A 21,861-nucleotide genomic window follows, 5' to 3' on the forward strand; every position below is an offset into this window, starting at 1 on the left:
TAAAGGGTGTTACAGGTTGATTTAATATCCCTTCCTTGAAATTTTATTTCTTTAAACTAATTATTTTGACTTTTATTTTGAAGGGCCCACTCAAAACTCTCTTCTCAGAGAAACGGACTGAAAGAGGCTTGAAATAGTGCTTCCGATAAACTCATTTTATGAAAATTATGAGTCAAGTGGAAAATAACTTCTGAAACTTTGAGTGGTTGAATCCTGTGGTGACACCACAAGTGTTTTTTTGTGTGTTTCTTTTACCTACGCTGCATCACAACTACTCATATGCAATAAATTAAAGCATTATTGGAACTCAGTTCAGTTCAGTAATTGAAACACAAGGAAACAGATGAAAACATGACAGAAAAAGTTTCATGTTTAATAGCAGATTGAACGGTATTCATTTTCAAAAGATACTTTTAATTTTACAACTGATTGCGACACATTTACTGAATATGAATGTATGAGGAGAAAATGCAGAGTCCAGGTGTAACAGGACTTTAGATGTGGCACACATGCACACATTGTGTGTGTGTGATTTAAGTCACACACACACTTTAGCATCAGAGTGGGCCCAGAAGCTGTTTGGGACCCTTAACATAATTTAATCTGAACTATTTCTGACTACTAATGGCCACTAGAACACAATATTTTTTATCTTGTCATCCATGTTTCTACATTTGTCTATTACCCATCTAATTTAATAATTTAATAACTATTGTTAAAAAACTCAGATATGAAACAAACGATAGACATATTTTGAAAAATACACATTACTCATACATTTGTAAATATGCTTTTTATTTATTTCGTTTGTTTGTTCCCTGCTAGTAATGAGGCCCTAAACTGCTGTTTCCCGATTTGAGAAATACTGCCACTAGATGGCAGCATTTCTCAGTAACAAAGCAAGATAAAAACTGAATAATAGGCAATACGCAATTACAATAATAATATTAATAATGACTAACGTTTATGAGTTCTAACTTTTTTAAGCAATTTCATTATTTTATGATTGTTTTCAACGTTTGACAGTCAGAAAAGCGTGGGTAGAAGGAAGAAAGATGGCAACATATCTTCCGATTGCTGCAACATTTGGTGTAAAGTTCAAATGCTGACTTGCCGTTTTTAAGTTTCATTTTGTTTTGATTTTTATGCTTGTATTTATTTTTGTTCAGTTTAGAAAGCTTCTCAAAGACTCTTATGTGAAAATGTCCGTTGTGTTTGTCAAAAATTGTATCATGAACTTTGAGAGAAAAGTAAATGTTTTAAGTTGCTTCAGTTTTCTCACCATTGCTCAAGGAAAATGGTTTCCATTACGGTACTTATTTTTATTTCAGGTTATGATGTTTTTTTTTCTTCTGATAAATCTTTGCACCATTTGCTCAACTGTAGTTCTCTCCCCATAAAGAAATGTTTTAACCTTATACTAACCTTAAAATATATGAATGATCCTCTTATGATGAAGTAGCACAAAGATTATATACATGTTATTATTCTGCTTATTTGAAAATCATTGAGCCTTTGTTGCACAATAACTCCATCCTGAGAAATAAAGGGTTCATGCATCGTTCAAGGCCCTACATTAATATGGATTTTATGCCCATACTTTTTTCTTTTGAGAGAAATGCAAATAATAAACAGTTTCAATGTCCTTTATTTTGCATCTACAGAGTGCAGGGAACTGGCACTTACTGCTCACAACCAGAAATAAATATTTTCTGTAATAGAAAGAAAATGACAAAAAAAAACATTTTGCCATGAGACAAACTATACTGTCTTTGATCAAGGAGCATTATAAAAATAAAACTTTGCATGTTGAAGCCCCTGCGTTGACATATATAGTCATTTTTATCTAAATATCATTCCGTTTCTTGAACAATGCTAACAATAAAAGTGGATATTGATTTTAATAAAGTTCCATTCACAAACCTACACTCATTATTGGCATGAATGTTAAATCAATTTTTGGCTTTTAATTCTTTTTCAGACTTGACTGGTTATGGTGCAAATTTATTAAATAAAGAAAATCTATAAATGAATCAGAAAATGGCCCATTCTGGCAAGAACAGCAGTCAAACCATGTTAAAAGCTGTTAGCCATATACAGCTATAAGAGTTGTGTATTCGAGGCATGATGCCATAAAGGCTTTAACCCCGTGTTTGTGGTGGCTTGGTTGAGTTATGACATTCACTCTGATCTAAAAAAGACAATTTAAAAGTCTGCTTTATGGCCGAAAGCTGAAAGAGCATTCATGCCCATGAAGTGTATTGTAAAGTTTTTACTGGAACCAAAATGTTATTTCTTTTAAAATAAATGCAAATAATAAAGTATTTTTGTGCAAACAATGCAAGGCAAGCACATTCTATAGTAAAGAAATAAATATTTTCTGTGATCCTACAAGACAACTATAATATCACATGAGATTTATGAAAATAATTTGTATATTCATTCCCATTTAGATCAACAAATAGAGTCATCTATATTTGAATATCATTGCTCTGTCTTGGCATACAGTAGTGCAATCTTATTGCTTAGAATTAAGTCTTCTAATAAATTCAAATTGCCGTTCAGTTTGCATAGTTGTTCCAACATGCAGGAGGCGTATCGTCAGTGCAAGCATGTTGCTACAGAGCAAAACAAGAAATTAATATCACACAGTTAAGGCATAAAACTTTCTATTCCCAAAGCTTACTTAAAACAGCGGGACACTTCAGGCTAGCAACACAATTGGCAGAAAGGGTTCACATCCGACTTTAAAAACCGAATGTTCATCCTTGATTCGATGTCAAAGTTAGACAACAGCTGCAAAGAAAAAAAAAAAACCCGTCAACTCAGCTACGCGTTTCAGACTCATACAAATTCATTCAAACTAACTAAAATCAATTTCAATGTTATTTTAAAAACATATGCTGACTAGCTGTGCAACACATTAAATATTGGATGAACTATTTTTCTTCTTTTTAAAGCACAATGTGAACAAACCTTCAGGAAATGCTCGAAGGTGATTCCCTCATAAAATTCATTGGGGTCCTGAGTTCAAACAGAAAACTTGTGATTTAGGCTGTGCAAGGAATGAAGCAAACGACTTTATCTAATCAAAAAAACTTCCTTACCTTGTGACCAACTGTTCTGGCCACTTCAAACATGGCTGCATCAGCAATGGCTCTGGCTGTTTCTTTCCCCAGTGCTCCGCTGCGAGATAACAACTCCTCCACCACCTGGAAATATCAGAACAAGAACAGCTCTGATTTCTGGAGGTGAAATCCTCAATTTCCAGGTGACTGACAAACAATAATTCAAATGATTCTTATTACAATAAGGATCTTTTGAATATTTTGGATTCAATAAGAAGCTCACATGTCTGTAATCCTCAAGCGTTACCAATCCATCGCCGTCTGAGTCATGCATGTTGAATATAACTACGGAGAAAAATGCAACTTTTATGCCAGTCACTGGCAAACATCGATTAGAGATTCCCTGAAGACAAAACGCACATTGAAGTTTTTCCCTCCTGATATTTTTACGCTGTTCATCTGTTATTTTTGGAGATGGGGGCCTGAAATGAGACATGACCACCAGAAATTCTTCAAAGCCAATCTCGTCTGCGCTGCCCTGATGACTCGGGGAAAAGTTTCTGCAATAAAAACAACACAAAAAAAATACATGCCATAATTATTCTAAGAGTTAACTTGCACGCACAATAGTACCAACTGTAATAACAAGCAATTAAATAGAGAAAACCGAGCCCAAGTTTCATAAGAGTAAAGTTATGTTGTAAATGCAAATGTAGGCATCAGTGTAAAATGCCTACACTTGTCCATATATATATATGTATATATATATGTATATATATATATATATATATGTTTAGTTTTTTTTTTTTTTTTATCTGTCTCTTCCTGGTTATTTCTGTCAGCCAGCAATAACAGTAGGCAGGCCCAATAAACTTTCACTTGAAATTTATTCGTCACTCCTGAGCCAAACATGACAGATTTTCTCTTCAGCAAGAAAACTTAACTATCAAATGGTGATGTTAGTTCTTATTAAAAGAGTGATGCCTGCATTTTTGGATCACCCTTCAAGATAAGACTGATCAGAGTTTGTGATTGGCCGGACATTGTTTTGTTCAGAAAACAGCTGACAGCACACGGGTGTAACACCTATTTCCTGCACAGAGGATATATGGGGAAGGTGAAAGTGCTGACACCATCATTCTGCATTGGCAAAAAGCTGTGACACATCCAGTCCATATATTTCTTTAATGAAGAACAAAACTGTCTCTTTCTCTTTATAGCACAGACTGCGTGTCATTGCCCATATATGGTAGTGCTTCCTGTTGCAGGGACAGGAGTGATTAATATCTTATTTCTTAATCAAGATATAAAATTAATTACCTGCTGTAAAAAACATGGAAGTGCGAATAAAGATTCATTTATATTTTACATTTCTTGCTTTGTATGTTTCTTAATAAAATAAAGAGAATTGTAAGAGAATATGAGAAAATCAAAAATTACTGTTAAATATATTTCACATTGCTACAATGTTCCATAGATTTCTTTGTTACACTCTGGGGTGTTTGCTGTTTTTTATTTTAATTGTTTTACGTTATAGAGGACAGTTAGAGGAATTAAATAATAAAAAAAAGAAATTATTATTCATAATGAAGATTCATCGCTGTACTGTACCTTCGGTTAAAGAAAGCCTCTATGATCTCTACACGAATGGGATTGTATTTGAGAGAAGAGATGCATCGCAAATGTTCCCTCCTGAGAGAAGAAAAGGAAATTAAGATGTCAAACTTGGTGCAATAGTTTCATGTTAGATGAGATGACTGAAGCTTTGCAATTAAGGTCTCTAGTTTAAAAATAATTAAGTTGGCATTTCATGATCTGTTACTGACTGGAAACGGTTTGTAAATGAGTCAGAAGACCCAAGGAATCAGTGAAAAATTACGAACTTACAGCTTACCTCAAAACATCATCTCCATCACTCAGCTCTCTGAACCTCTTATGAAGGACTCTAATCTGCTTAAGTGAAACTGAAAACAAACCACAAAGTGAGCAAATACTGTAATAATTGTACAATTTGTAAGTTTAAGCTGGAAATTCAAGGCTCCCTTTTCACTAATGGATGATTCCGAGCTACCTATTTTGTGTATTCAAATTTCATTTTCCACTTATTTAGTTTGCATTCTGTGCGTCTACCAATAAACCTCTGAGAGAACAGAGGAGTTCACTTGACAAGTAGTGAACAGTGTTGCAGCAACATCTATTATTAACAGCATTGTGCTGTGTAAAGGATAATGTTACACTTACTTCCCTTAACTTTCACTCTAAATTATTCACCACTCCTGCGCCAAACTTGGCACATTTACGCGTCTTTTCAGCACGAAACCAAATGGTGGTTTGTTCTTATTAAATAAGGAACGCTTGCATTTTTTATTTTTTATTTTTTTTTGCATCCCCCTTCAAGATAAGACTGACAATTATTTATACTTCCTTCTCGTCCAACAGGAAAGATTTTGATAACAGATAATGATTACTCACAGCCAGTTTTCTCCGACAGATCTGCGTATTCAATCGGATCCGGTGTAGACTTTAGTGCTCCCATCGTTGTTAAAGGCTCTCTCTCCCCTCTCTGACCTGTGGAGTTATCAAAGGATGTACTCGACAGGGATCATGCGATCATGTTTCACAATAATCCATGTCCGTATTAGTGTTTACCTCAGATCCCGGGCTCCCACCTGTTTTTTGCTTTCGTGTGCAGGCCAAGCAGTTCTCATCCCCCTGCAGGCGGCGATGGCTACTTCCGCAACACCAGTTGCTATGACGACACAGTCCTTAAAAACAACACGGCAACGTCTGATTCAAATTTCTGAAGCTTTTATTTACCTAATGGCTGAAAATAATAGTAATTAAAAAAAAAAAAATCTAAATCCGGGTTTGAGGTTAATCATATTCAATAAGTCAGAATGTTATTGGAAGATTCAGTTATTTCAGTAAGTGGTGATTAATTATTAATAATTATTTCTGTTAATTGTATTTTTTAAACTTACAGCTACACAGGAAAAATAGGAGAGTAATTTTTTCGGAGTTAACATCATTTTCATCTAAAAGAGTCCTGTTTATACATTAAAGAGTGAAATCATTTCCATTGGTCAATAGAATCGGAGTAAAAAAATAGAGGAAATTATATCGGAGTAAAACAAGAACACGCCCACTGAAGTTCCTTAAGTTTCGTTTCTTCCACCATCTTGTTATCCTGCAGTGGAAACGGAGGCAACGATTAGCTGTGTGCCAGGTAAGTCCCCAAATGGGTTGTAGATATATTTTACGTGGGGTTTTATGATTTTTTTTATTATTAAGACTAATTATGATGACGTGCTGCTGTATGGTAGTGGGGGAAGGAGGGGTGCAGCGAGGAATTAACATGGTTGGCTAATTAGTTAGCATGTGTGCTTCAGCTAACTTAATTTAGCCGTTTACAACAATGTAAGCAGAAAAAAAACATCAGTGTTGTACAATTTTACGTCCATTATTTTATTTTCAGAAGTCAAGGCTGCCGCTATTTTTAAGCTGAGAAACGGAGTTTAAAAGAGGAGCGAGCTGTACTATCGGAGCTAGCTCTGCTAGCATGTGGAGTCAGTATTCCGCCCAGAAAATGGCGCGGGAGGACTATGCTAGTAACTTTTCTTGAACGTAGAGCAACGATTAAAAAAAAACAAGAATTAAAGTTGTGCTTTGTATGCAAACTGTGTAAGTTGTCAGTAAAACATTTTTGATTTACTATTTTGTCCATAAACCCCGTTTATATCGAGTTGTATGGAGCTGATATGTTTTTTTTTTCCGTTTTAGTTGCGGTAATTGGCTAAATTCAAGTAAATCCTGCAACCAAACTGCACAATAAGTTCCCAAGCTTTATTTATTAAATCCTAAGATGGATGTGAGAAAGTTTAACAAAATGATTTTTAAAACCTTCACTTCATCTAGGTTGAACAAGATTTTACATTGATGTTTGGGGAAGCCATCTCTGCAAAGTTCCTGGAGACGTGGCCCACTGTCTACAAGCAGAAAGTCCTCAAACAAAGTCGTGGTCTCACACAGTCTGATGACCTTAAAAACCTTCTTGACAATGCTGAAGGCACAACAGAAGAGGAAAATGGTAAGTTGCAATGACTTATAAAGAAAGTGTTTACTGTAACAGAATTTTATATGAATTGGTTCAATATAAGTGCACCTCCTCCTGCCCTCAGTGTTTGGTAAGCTTACTCTGGAAGTATTAACATCGTTGCAAATAAGAAGTTTTGGTAACATATGTTTATTTTACTTTTTCTTCTAGGATGGGACATTGACATGTCATCCGTTTTGATCCTAGTGCACCTCCTGCCACCGTCACCTCATGGGCGCAAGAGACCAGGAAAACTCTCAGCCAGACAAGCCAGTGAACATCTTGTGAAGTTTGTCAAGGTAAGGTTACAGTAAAGGGAACATTTATGTTGATCAAAATTCTCTATTTTTCCCTTTTTTTATATATAGATTTATTTATTTGTATTTCTTGTGAAGTTGGTCTTAAATTTAATTTCAAGTGACATTTAAAAGATGCTGAAAAGTAATTTGCCTTATCTATTAGAACCCTCTCTTCTTTGAAACCCAAGACTAATCATGTTTTATTCTGTTTTTGCCACAGACAGGAACCAGCATCCAGGAGCACCTTGATGGCATCGCAGAAAGCCGTCAACCATACCTGCTTGCAGTAGGGACTCAGAGGAGCGTGATTCACAAGTACTTCATTGTGATTGACAAACATGCCATACCTTGTAAATCACAAGGTTCTCTTGCCTGTTTTGATGAGCTTTTTAAAGCTCACTTTGTGTTCGGCACTTCATATGATCATAATCTGGTCAATGTGTACAACTTTCTGCAGACCGCCATTCAGTGGCGGCTGGCCAGTAGGGGGCGCTTGGGCGCCGCCCCCTTTAAATTGTTTAGATAATAAATGATTTCTATTCTGAACTGCAAAATACTTAGAAATGTATTTATTCATACTGTGTGTCCAATAGACATGTTAGAATTTATTAAAATAGTAAATACATAATTCTAATTGCTCACATTGTGCACACTTCCTATGTGCAGGGCGCCGTCCTAATGAGTGTGTATGTAGGCGCATCAACTTTTGGCAAGCAGGTGATCTGAGGCTGACTTTTAATTGGTTGTTTAAGGTTTTCCACAGGGCGCAGCACTCTGCGTCCCGGACACACCCATTTTGTTGTGTCATTACTGGTAGAGCGTCAGTACTGGCTCATTTTTTTTAAAACATTGTGTGATTGGACAATCCCCGATTCGACTCATTAGCGCAGCTGCAGTTCGTTAGGTCGATTCACGTTTACGTTTGCATTAAGCAATGCATTTTACTGCTTTCCGTGTTTGCTATTTCAAAGTTCTGGCACGGAGGCAATGTGGACAACAACTGGGGTAAGAGACTTAAAACATCTTTCAGAAAAATGCAAACGGCACGAAAACAGCCGCAGCCACCTAGACAATGCAATGAAGCTAAGTTTTTGGGGGAAACTTAGCATAGCTGAAAGGTGCTTTTCAACTCTGAAAAGAATCAAGACTTTTCTGAGAAACTCAATGACTCAGGACAGGCTGAATGCATTGGCCATGTTGTCAATGGAGAAAAGACTAGTCACAGAGATGACTGACATCAACTTTTGGGACATTGACATGTCATTACACAAGAATGTAATTGAGAAATTTGCAGGACAGAAGGAAAGGAGGGCAAAATTCATGTTCAAATAGTGCTATTTTTTAAGATTTGTTTTGTTTGTTTTTCATTTGTTTGTTTGTGTGCGCCCCCCTCAGTTTTTTTAGCACCAGCCGCTACTGCCGCCATTTATGAGATAGATTTTGAGACAACCAAAGTGAATCCTAGGGTTGCAGAGTTGAGGGCTCGGATGCTGCGTTAAATAGTTGTTTTGCTATGATTCAGTTACCAATCAGCACCAAGGTATTAAATGTAAAATGGGCCAAACATCATGGAAATATGTATCGTGCAGATTTAGTTGTTTGTAAAGAAGTTTTTTGTGAAATGCCAGTTTTCCATAAGATCTACAATGTTGTTGTGAAAGATGAGAGGTTACTGTTTGTTACATTTGCTCTGCAAACAGTGTCTAAATGAGCATTTCAGTGCTTTTCAAGTTTTGTATACAAGAGACGGACCTCATGTTATTTATGTAGAAGAGCTTTACTGTTACAGAGCTTTTGATTTACATGTGTCATACAGTCATGAAGATGCAAATGTTTATATTGTTCCATACTGTTTCCTGTGAACAATAAAAATGGCTGTTCAAATACCGATTTCTGGTCTTTGCATTGTACTCTTACAAACTCAGCTGTGTATTATAGCTATAAAACAATTGCTTAGTGAGTGAAATAAAGTTAAATTTGGCACTGTTTTAGAATTTAATTAAATGTTTAACTGCACAATATAGAATAAAATTAAATTAGGAGTAAGATTTTATACTATTAAGAGCACAATTTTACACTATGGAATAAAATGTTATTCTATTTTCTGTCAAATTTATTTTTAGTTAGACTAAAATTTTTCTCTACTTAGAATAGAAAGCAATTCTTTTTAGAGTAAATTATATTCCACTTGGAGTTAAAATACGGTAGAGTACTTTTTCTTTTAAACAACTTGGAGTAAATTCTCTTGGCATTGATTAAAACTTTTGCACTAAATGGTGTTGATTTTAATCTGTAATTTCAACTCTTCCATGAGAGTAAATTTTACTCTATTTAGACTGGGACCAAATGTTGTCTTTTTTAGAGTAAAATTTTTTTCAAATTGAGTACATTTTAATCTGGAAATTTTACTGTGTATATAAATCAGGATTACATCGAAACAACAAAAATCATGTTTTACTTACAGAAATTAGACCTTAATAAATGTACGTTGAAGATTATTTTCAAAATGTACTTTTAATTTGACCACTATAGTTTTATCAGAATGCACACTAATTTATTGAAAATGACTAAGTGCATAATGTAACCCTTCTTTTTCGTTCTGAGTCAGTGGGTTCACTTGACAACACACACTTGGGTTTATTTTTTTTATTCTTACAAGAAAAAAAAAAAATCTAAGTTGTTGGTTACGATCAACCAGAAGCTTCAGCTCTAAAGTTGCAAGAGCAGCAGAAAAATGAGATAAACAGACTACATACATTTTCATAATTAATTCACATAACTAACCTTTAGCACAAATAACAATAAGCATATAAATTATTAATAAAGAAAGGAGAATGCACTCACACATAACATTCAAAGACTATCCCAAGATTGTAATTAAAACATTACTTTGTATATAAATAAACTAACAGAGAAAAACCAAGTTGGTGATTAACATCAATCTAGCAGCTTCTGTCCGTATGCATAACAAATAAATACAATAAATAAAGCTAAACAAAGTACAGCGATTAGTTCCCAATGAACAGTTGACAAAATAGTTTACAGTTACAAATTAAAATACAGCTGAAATGGACAACGTTAAATATTCCTAAAAACCTATTTAATCTGCAAATTTTACTTGCAAGTTAAATTAAATTGATTTTGAAACAGGAGAAAAAAGATGCACATCTTTTTAGATCTTTGTTACAAATCAAAATCTAAAAAGTGTGGCATGAATTTCTATGCAAACCCATATACTCTTATATTCCTAAATACAATACAGTACAGACAGATAACCCCCAAACAAACAAACTAGTTTTATGCTGTGTGATATATATAAGTTATATATTTTCCAGAAAATTGTCATCAGATGTTTGCGACTCATCTCTAACAGATACAGATTATTGTGACTCATTATTTCCCCAGAGTGGTAAAAAAAATAAAAATTAAAATGAAAAACACCAAACTCCAAAAGAAATGTTACTGCACTAACTGAACAAAACCCCAGAGAAAGACTTTTGTGGTTATGGTAGTTGCTTACATCCATCCTGCTGCACATTATGTAGCATGAGGTTTAAGATGTCTAAGAGTCAGCGGTATAAACCACAGATAAGAACATTGCCAGTAACAAGTTTCTGCCCCGTTTGAGTCATTTGACAAGTTCCATTTAATGCTGAATTTGACTTGATAAAAAGATAATCTTGACAGACAAACAAAAATTTCTAGTATAGCATACAAAAAATATGTGTGAAGGTAGAAAACCAAGAACAGTTGAGGAAGGAAAAACAAGCAGTAAAAGAGTAAATAAGGCATGAATAAAAGCCTAAAAACTTGCTATTATGTTGTAATCAAATGTAACTGATCTAAAAAAAAATCATATGAACCACATAACAATATGAACTAAGTTATATTATTCAAATTTGGAAACTAAAAAAATCATAAAAAAATACTGTACAAATTGTGTTACTTGCAGTACTTCTATGAGTCGCATGGGGGCAACACAGGAACACATTTGTGTGTTTTCCAGCCCAAATAGCTGTTAGCAGTGGTTAGCATTATTTACTTTAGAAGCAAGAAGGGTTTGGATTCAGTTTCTTGTTGTGGAGTTTGCATGTCCTCCATATCCATTGATAGATTTTCATTATGCAAACTCAAATCCTTCAGCAAGAAAATATGATAATCTTAATACATCACTGTAAGTATTTACTTTAAAGATTTTAAAAGTAATTTTTGTCCATTTAAATTTTATACACACAATATGCTAAAGAAAATGTAATTGAACAAATAAAATCATATTCCTCTTGACAATTTACAAAAAGTCAGTAAAGCATAGATACCGAAGCAACTCTGTGGTTTCCGGCCGACACTAACCAAACCTAAAGACAAGGTGACCACTCCCTTTGTTTCTGGCATTACACTGCCCTCTTGTGCGCAAATGATCTAATTACCACATTAAATCAAAATCACTGAATAAAAAATCACTGTAGTTCATTTCCTGTGTAACATAACACCCAGAACCAGTTGCCCAAACTGACTAAATTCAAACTATATCACGTAAAGAAAAAAAACTAATTACGGATTAAATTTCATGAATGCTTAGCTGTTTTGAACTTGTAGGCTGCTGCTGCTATCAAGTTCCTCCAGGCTGCACCCTGACCCACCACCATAATGCCACCACCAAAATCTCATCAAAGAAATTTTTATAATACTTCAGAATGTAAAAAAAATATTTATTATTGACTGGAGATTGTCAAAACGTAATATCATATAAACGCTCAGAACTGTACACTGAGTCTAGATTACCTCTGCCTATGCAAAATTATAATTGTAACAGTCTTCCCATCCAAAATGGGACAAATCTTAAGACAAATGTCATAGTTAGTCAAGTTTAAAGCGTTTGTGAATTTACATAATTCAAGAATATAACATTTAGGTAGTAAACAAACTGAAGGACATAAAAACGAAAAAGTAAACATTTGCAGTAGCCAAGCAGGACGTTATGTCAAATAATCTCTAATTTCTTCAATTTCTCTGTCAGTGTCGCTAACAGGGCTTGTTCTTTGAACACATTATGATCTGTCACAATCAGTGTCTGCAGCTTGAAGTTGTCATTCTTCTGTAAGTCAGTCAGGAACTTCACTGATTCTTCTGAATGACTGTTGCTCAGCTCCAGCTCTCTCAGGTGTGAAGGGTTTGACCTCAGAGCCGCAGCTAGCAACTCACAGGTGCTCTCTTTAACAAAGGACAACCTGGAAAAAAATAGTTAAATATCGAAGTCAACCAAAAGAGGGTGTATTATGAAGACTTTAGAGATAATGTACAAGTAATTACAATTAAACAAAATATGAAAATTTGTTCCTCTTGAGTCCAAAGTTAAAAAACGTTCAGTATTTAAGTACATGGGTACGAAATGGTTTCTTTACAGGCTAAATTTGTTAAATAAACTGCAGATATACATTTATGGATATAAAATTAGCGTAGGACCAAGGAAACTGTTGTTTGGCTCACAACTTCCTGATGTGAAATGACTAATGTTCAAAACTGCTGAAACTGTGTGTGCCTTCAAATTAAGGCTAAAATACTCCACTTGTTTAGAGCTGAATTATCATAAACTTACTGCTTCCTTTACTTCGCTACTGCATTGTAATGTTTTTTTTGTTTGTTTCAGTCATGTAATTTACTTTCAATTGTTGCTGATGTGCAATACAAATAAATTGCCTTCCTAATTTACCTGCCACTTCATAAGTTAATCTGTATTTGCATATATTTACCCTTTACATAAGTTGGCTTATTGGAACAATAATTCAGGTTCTTCATTTAAATATTTTTGCTCAGGACTCAAATCTGAACTTTAAATAACTTAAACTACTTCTTAATTGTTCATGCTTTTGTTCTGAATTTCTGATTTTGTCAGAAATTCAAAGGTAAAAGGTCATCACCACAAAACATTATTTTTGTTTGTTGTTCTTCACAAAATACATGCGTTCAGTGTCATATAAACAACCACAACCAAGAAACATTTGGTTCAAATCTTCAGTTGTCCTACTAAAAAGACACAAAACAAGTCTCACCTCAGCACTTCTAATTTGCATTCGGTTCTGCTCAGCCAATCACACATCAGCGTCAGGCTCTCGTCCATGAACAGGTTGTACTGGAGGTTGAGCTCTCGGAGGGAAAAGCAACGACTGACAGCTGAAATCAGAGGCTTGCATCCAGCTGTGGTTACAATGCAACATTTCAGGCTGCAAGAAAAGATTGACATTTTTAGCATTGGTATTTTTATTCATAAAGAATCCCAATAGCAATCATTTTAAAAACAACAGTATTTCATGTAACTTGATGATCTATCAAAAATGCATACAGTTGCAATAACACAAGTTGTCATTGGTGAAATAGGTTGAGAATTACATTGTTGGTACCTTGATGAACATATAGTGTAGTATATAACATAATTTAGAAATTACTACTTGGGTGGAATTATGCATTGAGTTTTATCTCTATTATAGAGAAAACAACGTGAGACATGGTACTCACTTCAGTATCTCCAGTTGACAGCTTTGGTCTTCCAAGAACTCGGAAAGTTCTTCAATTGCGTGTTTTTTCATAATGTTTCTTCCCAGATCTAGATCTCTTAAATGAGCCGGGTTTGTCTTCAGAGATGAAGCCAACACGGCACAGCCTTCATCTGTGAAGCGACAACCTTGAAGTCTATGGGCAATAAAAGTGAATTGAGCTGTAAAATTGGACTGGAAAGAAGTGTTCATTTATGGTAAAAAAAAAAAAAATAATAATAATAATACAAAAAAACATAGAAAGGTGTTCTAAATATAACTCACATTGTTGTGAATTATATTTAGCCAGCTTAGTCTCTTTCCTGACTGAGCAGATCATGAAACACCAAGAGAGTCATGTTTAACTGACCGATTGCTGTACTAGCAAAACCTCACAAATTAGGTTTTCTTTTTTCACCCCCAGCACATTTGAGCGTCTTCAACATTTTCGAAATATTCTTGATCTAAATTTGTGTCAATATTTGTGCAGCATAAAGTCTTTCTCACCTCAGGGCTTCGAGTTTGCTGTTTGGACTCTTCAGCAGTTCAGAAAGTTTCTGTGCCCCAGCATCACCTATTGTATTGGCTCCTAAGTCTAATTCCTTCAGGTGGTCGGGTTTGAGAGCTGAAACCAGAACAGCTGCACCACCTGCTTGTAGGTTTGTTTTGAAAAGCCTTGGAACAAAAGTAGATGTTTGCTCACTTCTTAAAAACCAGAAGAGTTTACCTTGTGGAAAGACTTAACTTTATGAACTTAAGTTTAATCTATTTCCATGCACACAGTCAGTGAATCTGGTTGGCCGAAAGGCCACAAAATAAACAACTAGTCAATAAATATTCAATGTGCTTTTGAAAGGCTAGATAAATATTAGTAAAACAATAAGTGTATTCATTTTTCTACTCTGCATCTTGTGGGCTGAAGATGAAAACTGGAAAACAATAATTGTCTTACAATTGCATCCCTACAAAAAAAAGTCTTTAAGCAATCATGCATTTAATTATTTTGTTTAAAATGTTTTTCTTTTTAGGTGTAGAAATTTAGTAGAAGTGGAGAGATCTCTTTCTTTTTGTCAAAGCTTACCACAACCGTTGCAGCGTACTGTCAGGATGCTGCAAGAAGTTAGAAAGCTGATTAACTGATGTTGTGCTGAAGCTGTTCCTGCTCAGATCCAAGTTTTGTAGATAAGATGGATTGGAGCAGAGAGCTGACGCCAGATGTGTGCATCCTTTCTCTTCAAGACCACACCCAGAGAGTCTGCAGAGAAATTATTTTATTTCACCATGATCATGTGGAAATTTATACTTAATCACAAAAGTCTTATTAATTAATTTACATAAAATCTTGCAAATCACAAACTCTCATGATTTGTAAAGTTAAGACAAATTGTCCATTTAAGATCTGATCTATGATTAGTACTTATAAAATCTGGAAAATGTTTTACCTTAAAGTTTCCAAACGGCAATTCACTAGAACATCGCAAAGCAGCATCATTCCATTGTCATGAAGTTTATTTTTGCTGAGATCCAGCTCTCTCAGATGAGATGGATTCGATGTTATTCCTCTGGCCAAAGGCCGGCATCCTGATGTTGTCATGCCGCACTGCTTTAATCTGCATCACAGAACAAAAGTGACATAAAAACGTTAATCAAGAAAAGATCAGACTCAGGTCTGTATTGTGTCCTTAGTTTTACAAGAGACAAGTGTTTTATGTTTAAACCAGTATTAGTTTGGAAGTATTTTTGCACTTTATTTCAGTAAAGTTATGCTACACATATGAGCAATGGCAGTTCTTGCAAGAATAGAGCATTGGATAAACTGGTCCTTCTGCGCACTTCAGTGATAAAGCATGTTTTGCAAGCAAACAGTAACTAAAAATGCAACTAAATATAAAAAAGTGGCCCTGATTCCTTAGAAAAATAAGCCTTGAGGATATTTTCAGCTTTATTAATAGGGTGACATGTTCAACAAAATGTTTATACAGTGCTTACACTGTGCACAGTCTGTTCCCTACAGAGCTGACATGCAAACAAAACACACATCAGGAAATTTGTTTGATGAAACTGACTGACTGCTTTTCCCCCTTTTGAGTTCCTGTTCTAGTTAGTGGGCATGAATAGCTGAATGTGGCTCTGGTGAGTGCTTGTTGTGACTAGGAAAGCTCAGTTTAAATTAATTTTACTTACCATTTCTAACTCATGTTAATCTTTTTCTACTTGGTGCAATAGGATTTTTTTTTTTTTTGCAAAATGCTTACCATAATTTTCTTGCTCAATTCAGGTTAAGTGAGAGTAACCTCACTGACAGGTGCTGCAGGTATGTTTCTTCAGTTCTTACCATGAAGTCTGGAGAACTGGAAGAGCTGGACCTAAGTGGAAATAATCTGAACGACTCCGGAGTGCAGCTGCTCGCTGGCAGCCTGCAGGATGCCAACTGCAAACTTTCCAAACTCCGGTAAAATATATAAATCCTTCCCTTTGTAACTCACAGATTTAGAGTATGAATTTGTTGATTTGTAATTTTTGCAAGCAAGGTTTCTTGGATAGACACGAGACACTTTTGTGTCTTTTTAGAGCTCAGCATCAAAGGAGTTAGATTTACTTACAAAGCTATCTTTGCTACTTTAAGCACCGGTAGCAGCCGCTCTAGAACAGCTTCAGATCCATAGTACTTTCTCAGATCGAAGACAGACAAGTCTTCATTGGAAACAAGCAGCACGAAAGCCAGAGCTGACCAATGGACTGGTAAAATTTTGCTGATATCCCCTGACTTGTAATACTTTTGGACCTGCTCCACAAGAGATTGGTCTCCTAACTCATTTAAGCAATGGAATAGATTAATACCCTTGTTGGTATATGAAGTCTTCTGGATTTTACGGTGAATGTAGTCGATTGTCTCCTCACGGCTCTGTGGAAGTTTGTCCTTTTTTCCAAATATTTTCTGAAGAAGCCCCTGATTTTTGTCTTGAGAGAGACCCACCAGGAACCGTAAGAACAAATCCCATTGTCCATGATCACTGTTCAAAGCCATGTCCACAGCACTTTTGTGTAGAAAGATAATTGGGCTTTCTCCTCCCTCTGACACCGGTATCACAGCTCTTGGGCTGAGAAGATTTTTTCGCTGATCTACAAAGGTCTTGTGTACATACAGAGCTGCAAGGAACTCCTGAACGCTTAAATGTATAAAAGAGTAAACTTCCTTTTTGTGAAGACCAGATTCTTTTCTTATGATCTGTGTGCAAATGCCCGAGTAAACAGCAGCTTGTTTCAGATCGATGTTGCATTCTTTCAGATCTTCTTCACCAAAGATTATGTTGCCCTTTTGTAGCTGCTCAAATGCCAGTTTTCCCAATTTCATGATCATATCTCTGTCAGTATCACCTCCATGGTAATCTTTTTGATTTTTCAGCTCTGTCTGTTTGATCAGAAAATGCATGTACATTTCTGTTAGAGTTTTTGGGAGCTCAGCTTGATCCTCATTCACGAGGAGGCTTTGAAGTGCTGTGGCTGAAATCCAGCAAAACATAGGAATGTGGCACATTATGTAGAGACTTCTCAAAGGTTTTGACAAAAGATGATCCAAGACCTTTTGAGCAATAGTCTTGTCACTGATTTTCTTTTGAAAGTATTCCTCCTTCTGCTCATCGTTAAAACCTCGTACCTCTGTCACTCTGTTGATGTGCTTTGGAGGAATCTTATTGGCTGCGGCTGGTCGAGTTGTGATCCAAACTGAAGATTTGGGCAGCAGTGTGCCTTTGAATAAGTTTTTAAGTAATATAGCTACTGTTGTTTTTACTGTAGCCTTGCGACACAGCTCGTTTTTTTCAAAGTTCAGAGGAAATTTGATTTCATCCAAGCCATCAAAGATGAACAAAAGTTTGGAGCTTTTGTAATCTGAAACATCCAAACACTCAACCTCTTCAAAATAGTAGCATATTAAGTCAATGAGAGTGAACTCTTTTTCGTTTATTAAGTTTAGATCTCTAAATGTGAAGGGAAACACGAACGTGAAGGCCTGGTTGGCTTTTCCATCTGCCCAGTCCCGAGTGAATTTCTGCACAGCCACTGTTTTACCAATACCTGCAATTCCCTTTGTCAAAACTCTCTGTGGTGGCTCTTCTTCATCTGCTAAAGCACTGAAAATGTCATTGAGATCGATTTTTCTTTCATTTGCAGACCTTGTACACTCCAATTCAATAACCTCATGTTCGGTGTTGACTTCACCACTGCCTCCCTCTGTGATTTAAAGCTCCGTATAGATTTTGTTTAAAGAAGTTGATGATGTTTCTTCTTCTGTTCCTTGAGACAGAGTCTTTGTCCTTGACTGAAGGTAGGATTTTAGTTCATCTTGGCAATCTTGGATGTTTTCTGAAAGATTAAAACCAAAAATCGAATTTTAGATTCTTGATTCAAAGTTCATACACCATAAATATACAGCTCTGGAAAAAAATAAGAGACCACTGCACTGAACCCCATCTTCCTGAGTTAAAACATTAGTATTGTCGTTTTCTTTGCAATATTTGAGGTCTGAAAGTTCTGCATCTTTTTCATTATTTTGGCCATTTCTCATTTTCTGCTGATAAATAATTAATTTTTGCTTCGAATTTCGGAGACATGTTGTCAGTAGTTCATAAAATAAAAGAACAATGTTAATTTTCCTCAAACATATAACTATAAAAATTAAAATCAGAGAAGCGGATAATTTTAAGTGGTCTCTTAATTTTTTCCAGCTGTACATATCCATGTTGGGTTTCATTGGATTGTGAAAGGGGTCAATTTTATTGTGTTATTTCTTTTATTTCTTTTTCATCTTCTGTTCGTGTCATCTTTTAGTGTAATACAAATAGTGCAAACCTACATGACAGTATTAAGTAACATATTGTATCAGCCACAGAGATGAACAGCTCTATACATCTTACCTTTGAGTTTGGGAGCGACGCCCTTAACTTGGTCTGTTGCGACTGGAGCTGAAACAGAAATGAGCTGAAAACGTTAGGTCATTTTTAATCTGGTTTGAAGAAAATTCACAATTCTAAATTAGACAAATCTAAACTAAATCATATAATCAGACATGTTTTAAAATTCATTTCGAATTATTACCATGTGTGCAGTTTGTGTTGACAATAAGAGTGCCATTGGGTATGTTCACATTACTAAAAATGGGTGCGCTGATGGTGCTTCCATTCGTGGCGGTGAAAATGTTGCCTTCTGCTGCAGCTCGATCTAAAATGGAGCAGACAGCTTAGTTACATTTGTTCCACATTTAAAATATAATCATAGCAATCACCAACAAAGAAATCTTTGTTAAAATCTTACACTAATCTGGACCTCAAAAAATTATAAAAATGATTTGCCTTTTAGCAAAAGTAAAAGCTACACCAATAAGTTCTGTAGAATTAAAAAATGTAAATAAAAATGTTTGTGCCCGTTTTTTTTTTTTTATTGTAAGTATTTTTGCTTACTCTTAGAGGTGAGTAAATCTGGAAGCCATGAATAAAAAGCCTTACTTGACAAAACATTACTTTATTTACTAAGAAGACAGCCTGGGCCTATGTCAGATAAATTATCTACGAAACGTAGGACTAAATTTATACTGACTTGAAATTTATGACATAATGCCTTGTTGTTATGCCATAAAGCTGCTGTCTCACTGTTTCCTGTTTGGAATATATGCTAGTGTTTTAAAAAGCACATTGTGTGGCTGTAAACAGAAATAAATTACTAAATATGACTACAGCTCAAATTGAAACCTAGTTTAGCTATTATTTTCTTATACTCGGTGGTGCCTTGACTTGGTAAGTCTGATCTAAATGACTAATTTTGTTAATCATTGCCTGAGTCTAGATGCGTCAAACTTAAGGCCCGGGGGCCAAATGTTTATGTAGCTTTTTATGTAGCCTTCTAGAATCCAAATTACATCAATAAGTCCTTCCAGTTTTTCACAAATCTACAAAAGTTACTCAGAAATTTCACACAAATCAGCAGATCCCCACATTTTTATGATTTTACTGTAATTTTTTCCCCAAATTGGCCAAAAACTATGACACATTATGTTGCAAATATCATAGAAAGTCCTTCCAAATATTTCTAACTTAGCAGCACAAAAACTGTGATTTTGATTGAAAAAAAACAAACAAACAAAAAACACAAAAACAACCATAAAGTCCTGGATAGAATAATCAGTGTGAAAAGATGTTAAATATTATCCAATTTTAAGAAATTCTTACTGAATGCTGAAACAGCTATTTATTGACATTTTAGCAATTCAGTGGGTTTTATCAAAACATTCTGACACAACCAGCCCTTTTAAGAACATTCAGATTTTTTATATGGCCCAAAATGAAAATGAGTTTGGCACCCCTGCCTTAAGCACTTAAAAATAGTTGTTCATAGATAAATAAATCAACTGCTGTGCACTTTTGTTTTACTATCACCTTACCCACACATACAGAAACAAGTTCTCACTTGATTTGACTGTCTAGACAGAGGATGTGGGCTGCTATCGAATAATAATGTTCTCATTTCTGTCTTTGCCAACCTGTGTTAAAATGTAACTAAATGGCATTCTGGACCAATCTGGTCCGGTCACTAGCTTTTGTTTTGATAATTTGACAGATGATTATCTTTCTGCTCTCAATATATCTGAATTTATTTAGAACCGGAGAAAATATTAGAATCATATACTATGCTTGTTATTTCTTCTCAGAGTCAAACCAAGCCTTGTAAATACATAAGTGAATCACTGTAAAATTAAGCTTTGATCTTACCCTGTTGTGATGTTGCCACGTCGACAGCCTGACTAGTTGCAAACCGGTTTTCCATAGTCATTTTAAACTACATATTTTAAACTACAACAAGCAAACTAAGTGACTGAGACATTACATTTACTCTCTTCCTGTATGTCCATCCTGACATAGTTACTTCAATCTGTCTGTTCACTCTCTTCTAAGCAACACTAGGTTTAGACTTCCTCTTAACTGACAAAAAGGAAACCTAAGAGTTTGCAGCTGCCGGTTTCATTTGAATTAGGTCACGTGAGGCAAACATTGTGCATTGTGCATGCTATGACTCACTAGAAAAACATCCCTTTGTGCTTATATCATAAACCTGCAACGACACAAATGCACAATAAATGCCCTTAAAGTAATAACAGTGAATAACTTACTTAATGGTGCTTCAAATTCCATTTGGGTATAGTTTTCATTAAATAAAATACTACAATTGTAGAAGAGAAGCATATGGGAGTGGTTTTTGATGCAATCTATAAAGAAGTGCAAGGATTAAAATAGCAGTAAAAATGCTCTCTCAGGTTTATGTGTAGGGAGTTTGTGTAACCTGTGATCCTAAATGAATTTTTGCAATATCTTTGAATTGTGTGCGCTTAACCTTAAACTGACTCAGAAGCTTCAACTTCAAACAAAACCTTAAAAAACACTGTTAAACTTTAAAGTATATTGTTAAATGTAAAAGGGATTGTTAGTTACAATTTGAGCAAAGACAAAAACGAGGACTGACTAGAAATGCCATGTCATACAAATTGGACTAACTGCAAATTTTTGCTTGCGTTTCTTTTTCTGTCAGTTTCCTGTAAGAGTGAATGAGTGCTCGTGTGCTTCCTGTTTTAATGTTTTTAAGACCAAAGTGTAGAAATTGATCAGTTAAAATCCCTTAATTTTGTAAAAGAATGTGGTGTTGGACATTTCTTCTAAGATCCTAGATTTTTTTGTGTTAGGTATAGCAATTTTATTTAGACTTTTCATGAAAAGAGAGAGATTTGTTACTTTGAAAAGGTATAAGAGAAGTTTCATGGATGACTTATCAGATAATTGTTATTATTATGTGTCAAACAATTCAATTCTTCTGTATTATTTAAT

At 35.1% G+C, this 21,861-nt stretch overlaps 1 protein-coding gene and 1 pseudogene across 4 annotated transcripts; both read right to left on the bottom strand.

The window, feature by feature from the left end:
• Positions 1–352: 352 nt before the first annotated feature.
• On the bottom strand, positions 353–5,852 carry tescb (tescalcin b). 4 transcript variants are annotated; one of them, XM_028025577.1, is made up of 10 exons: positions 5,718–5,852; positions 5,541–5,636; positions 4,963–5,032; positions 4,680–4,760; positions 3,489–3,628; positions 3,352–3,413; positions 3,108–3,212; positions 2,977–3,024; positions 2,687–2,796; positions 353–1,712 (listed from the first exon to the last, which is right to left on the bottom strand). In XM_028025577.1, the coding sequence occupies exons 2-9, from the start codon at positions 5,602–5,604 to the stop codon at positions 2,710–2,712; spliced, it is 657 nt and encodes a 218-aa protein (XP_027881378.1). In that variant the 5' UTR covers positions 5,605–5,636; positions 5,718–5,852; the 3' UTR covers positions 353–1,712; positions 2,687–2,709. The 4 variants fall into 4 exon arrangements, with proteins under 4 accessions (XP_027881378.1, XP_027881376.1, XP_027881375.1 ...); XM_028025575.1 differs by having other exon boundaries at positions 1,631–2,618; XM_028025574.1 differs by having other exon boundaries at positions 1,631–2,796.
• Positions 5,853–10,077: 4,225 nt separating this feature from the next.
• LOC114149584 (NACHT, LRR and PYD domains-containing protein 12-like) lies at positions 10,078–20,977 on the bottom strand (annotated as a pseudogene).
• Between the last annotated feature and the right edge of the window lie 884 nt (positions 20,978–21,861).

The sequence above is a fragment of the Xiphophorus couchianus genome, chromosome 8 (genome assembly GCF_001444195.1).
Source record: "Xiphophorus couchianus chromosome 8, X_couchianus-1.0, whole genome shotgun sequence".
NCBI classification, from domain to species: Eukaryota; Metazoa; Chordata; class Actinopteri; order Cyprinodontiformes; family Poeciliidae; genus Xiphophorus; species Xiphophorus couchianus.